Source organism: Chlorocebus sabaeus, chromosome 19, assembly GCF_047675955.1.
Source record: "Chlorocebus sabaeus isolate Y175 chromosome 19, mChlSab1.0.hap1, whole genome shotgun sequence".
NCBI classification, from domain to species: domain Eukaryota; kingdom Metazoa; phylum Chordata; class Mammalia; order Primates; family Cercopithecidae; genus Chlorocebus; species Chlorocebus sabaeus.
In genome coordinates, this window is record NC_132922.1 from 29,121,277 (window position 1) to 29,124,967 (window position 3,691).

The 3,691-nt window shown below is 44.7% G+C and overlaps 1 gene segment (V, D, J or C); it reads right to left on the bottom strand.

Moving 5' to 3' along the window:
- Window positions 1-2,769: 2,769 nt before the first annotated feature.
- On the bottom strand, window positions 2,770-3,465 carry LOC119622542 (immunoglobulin lambda variable 1-47-like). The segment is given in 2 exon segments: window positions 2,770-3,192; window positions 3,309-3,465. Coding segments are annotated over 2 exon segments (480 nt in total).
- Window positions 3,466-3,691: the final 226 nt, after the last annotated feature.

The window sequence follows — 3,691 nt, forward strand, 5'->3', positions numbered from 1 at the left end:
AGCAAATAAAAACACATCCCATGCTCATGAATGGGTAGAATCAATATTGTGGAATGATCATACTACCTAAAGCAGTCTAGAAATTCAATGTAATTCCCATCAAAATAACAACATCATTTATCACAGAACTAGAAAAAACAATCCTAAAATTCACATGGAACCCAAAAAAAGCCCGCATAGCCAAAGCAAGGCTAATAAAAAACAAACAAACAAACAAACAACAACAACAAAATCAAATCCAGAGGCATCAGACTATACTCTGAGATACCCTGTTCAACAAATGGTTCTGGGATGATTGGCAAGCCAAATGTAGAAGATAAAACTGGATCCTCGTCACTCAGCTTATACAAAAATCAACACAAGATGAATCAAAGACTTAAATCTAAGGCCTGAGACCAAAAAATTCTGGAAGATAACATTGGAAAAACTTTTCTAGATATTGGTTGAGGCAGACTTCATGACCAAGGTCCCAAAAGCAAATGCAACAAGAACAAAAATAAATAGATGGGACTTAACTAAACTAAAAAGCGTTTACACAGCAAAGGAACCAATTTGCAGAGTTAACAGACAACCCAGAGTGGAAGAAAATCTTCACAATCTATATATCCAACAAATGACTAAAGTCTAGAATCTACAAAAAGTTCAAACAAATTATCAAGGAAAAACTAAACGATCTCATTCAAAAGTAGGCTAAGGATGTAAATAAAAATTCTTAAAAGAAGATATACGGGCCGGGCACAGTGGCTCAAGCCTGTAATCCCAGCACTTTGGGAGGCCGAGGTGGGTGGATCACGAGGTCAGGAGATCGAGACCATCCTGGCTAACACGGTGAAACCCCATCTCTACTAAAAATACAAAAAAATTAGCCGGGGTGGTGGCAGGCGCCTGTAGTCCCAGCTACTCCGGAGGCTGAGGCAGGAGATTGGCGGGAACCCGGGAGGCGGAGCTTGCAGTGAGCTGAGATCTGGCCACTGCACTCCAGCCTGGGCGACAGAGCGAGACTCCGCCTCAAAAAAAAAAAAAAAGAAGATATACGAATGGCCAACAGACATAAAGAAAAATGCTCAGCATCATCTAGTGATCAGGGAAATGCCAATCAAAACCACAAGACAATACCACCTTAATACTGCAAGTATGGCCAATATTAGATGTTGGCATGGATGTGGTGAAAAAAAAAAACACTTTTACACTGTTGGTGGAAATGTAAACTGGTACAACCACTATGGAAAACAAAGTGAAGATTCCTTAAGGAACTAAAAATGCATGTACCCTTTCATCCAGTAATTTCATAACTAGGTATGTATCCAGAGAAAAAGAAGTCATTATACAGAAAAGATACTTGCAGAAACATGTTTAACAGCAGCACAATTTGCAATTGCAGGAACATGGAACCAGCCCAAATGCCCATAAATCAACAGATGGATAAAGGAAATGTTATACATAGGCATATCATGGGACACTACGCAGCCATAAAAAGGAACAAAATAGCATTCACAGCAACCTGAATGGAATTGGAAACTGTTATTCTAAGTGCAGTAATGCAGGAATTGAAAACAAAACATTATATGTTCTCACTCATAAGTGGAAGATAAGCTATGAGAACACAAAGGCATAACAATGATACAATGGACTTTGGGGACTCAGAGGAAATGGTAGTGGGGGATGAGGGATAAAAGACTACTCCCCGGGTACACTGTACATTGCTTGGGTGATGAGTGCACCAAAATCTCAGAAATTATGATTAAAGAACTTATTTATGTAATCAAACACCACCGGTTCCCTAAAAACCTATTAAAATAACAAATTAATATTTAAAAAGAAAAAAGCACTAACATCCTTAAAAACCCAAATAAATAAGTACATAAGTAAATAAATCAAATATGAGAACCTCTTCCAGTAGAGAGAGAACCAGAAGCAAGAGATAAGGAAGGAAGAATCCCCACAAGCCCTCACAGACTCTCCTGTCACCTTAGATGAACATCACTCCAAGAGTTTCATTTTGATGGACAATCAATTCAAACTTTAAAATAAATAAACAAAATCAGGAATAATCAACCTAACGGCCCTCAAAGGTAGTCATGAGCCCTCTATGGGATGGGTGCAATTCAGCAAGCACAGGAAGAGTCTCAAAAGAAATTTGCAGAGTAAAAGAAGCCAGAACAAATGGAAAGATAATGTTTGTTAACACTGTTACATTCCAGAAAATGGAAACCAAACAATAGTGACAGAGGCAGATCTGTGGCTGCACAGGAGAGCACTGAGGAAGGGAGGGAGGGAGATGACAAAGGGTCATGAGGGGTTGCTGGGGCTGGTCACAGATTGCATAGCTCCCTGTTCATGGTGATGTATTCAAGGATCAAAAAAATGTCAAAATGTGTATTCTTTCCTATTATAAATCTGGGTGTTTCACTAGATGTGCATTATTCCCACATGAAAAGAGTTTTATTAAAACAGAATGGACTGGGGAGAAAAGAAGCACAGGGATTCACACTGGGGAGCAGGGGGAGGAAGACACCACTCCGGAAACTCCTGGAAATGGGAAAAGGAGGATGATGGAGACACAGGTTTCCCATCACAGGTGGGTCTGTGATGACACAGCTGGACCTGCCACCTCAGCCCAGGACTTCAGTGCAGAGACCCTGAGTCCTAAGCTGCAGGGAGCAGAATGTTCCTTTTCCTGGACACTCTGTTGCTGAGTCTGAGGACTAAAGGGGATGAGGAGCCTCCACTCTCAGGCAGGGCCCTGCATGCCCCTGGACCCATGGGGGAAGCTACAGCAGCAGAAGCCACAGGTCAGCCCTGAGCAGCAGCTGCCAGAGCTCACCCTTCAGGCAGAGGAGGAAGGGGGTTATTGTCTCACTTCCTACTGCGCCTGGAGCACTGTGGGACCGTTCAGGCTGTCATCCCATGCTGCGCAGTAATAATCAGCCTCATCCTCGGACCGGAGCCCACTGATGGTCAGGGAGGCTGACGTGCCTGACTTGGAGCCAGAGAATCGGTCAGGGACCCCTGAGGGTCGCTGACTATTTTTATAGATGAGGAGTTTGGGGGCCTTTCCTGAGAGCTGCTGGTACCAGGATACATAATTACTTCCAATGTTGGAGCTGCTTCCAGAACAAGAGATGGTGACACTCTGCCCGGGGGCCCCAGACGCTGAGGGTGGTTGAGTCAGCACAGACTGGGCCCAGGATCCTGGAAGCAAGAGAGAGACAGACACGGTGATTGACAAGAGACAAAAGGAGACAAGAGGAGAAAGCAGGGCCCCATGTGCTTCCCAGGGACCCACTCTTGGTCCCATATCCTGTCACCTGCACAGTGAGTGAGGAGGGTGAGGACGAGAGGGAAGCAGGTCATGCTGGAGATTGTCCTGAGTCCTGTCTTCTCTAGCCACAGCTGAAGCTGAGCTTCCCCCAAATCTCTCCCTGTCTTCATTCTCTGAAAGGGGGAGAGTCCATCCATGCAAATCAGACCTCCCAGGTTTTTGACTCCGCCCTGAGCCCTGGGTCAGGCTTCTGGGCTTGAGGATGTCAGGAAGTGGCAGGGGTGGCACTTTGTGGTCCCAGGGGGTGGGGAGAACACAGTTGTGAGCCCTGAGCAGAGGACAACAGGCAGAGCAGTTGTTTGGTTCCGCTCCGTTCACCCAGTCTTTTTTCAGAAATGGTCCCCAAGTGCCCCTAGTGTTCAGACTAAG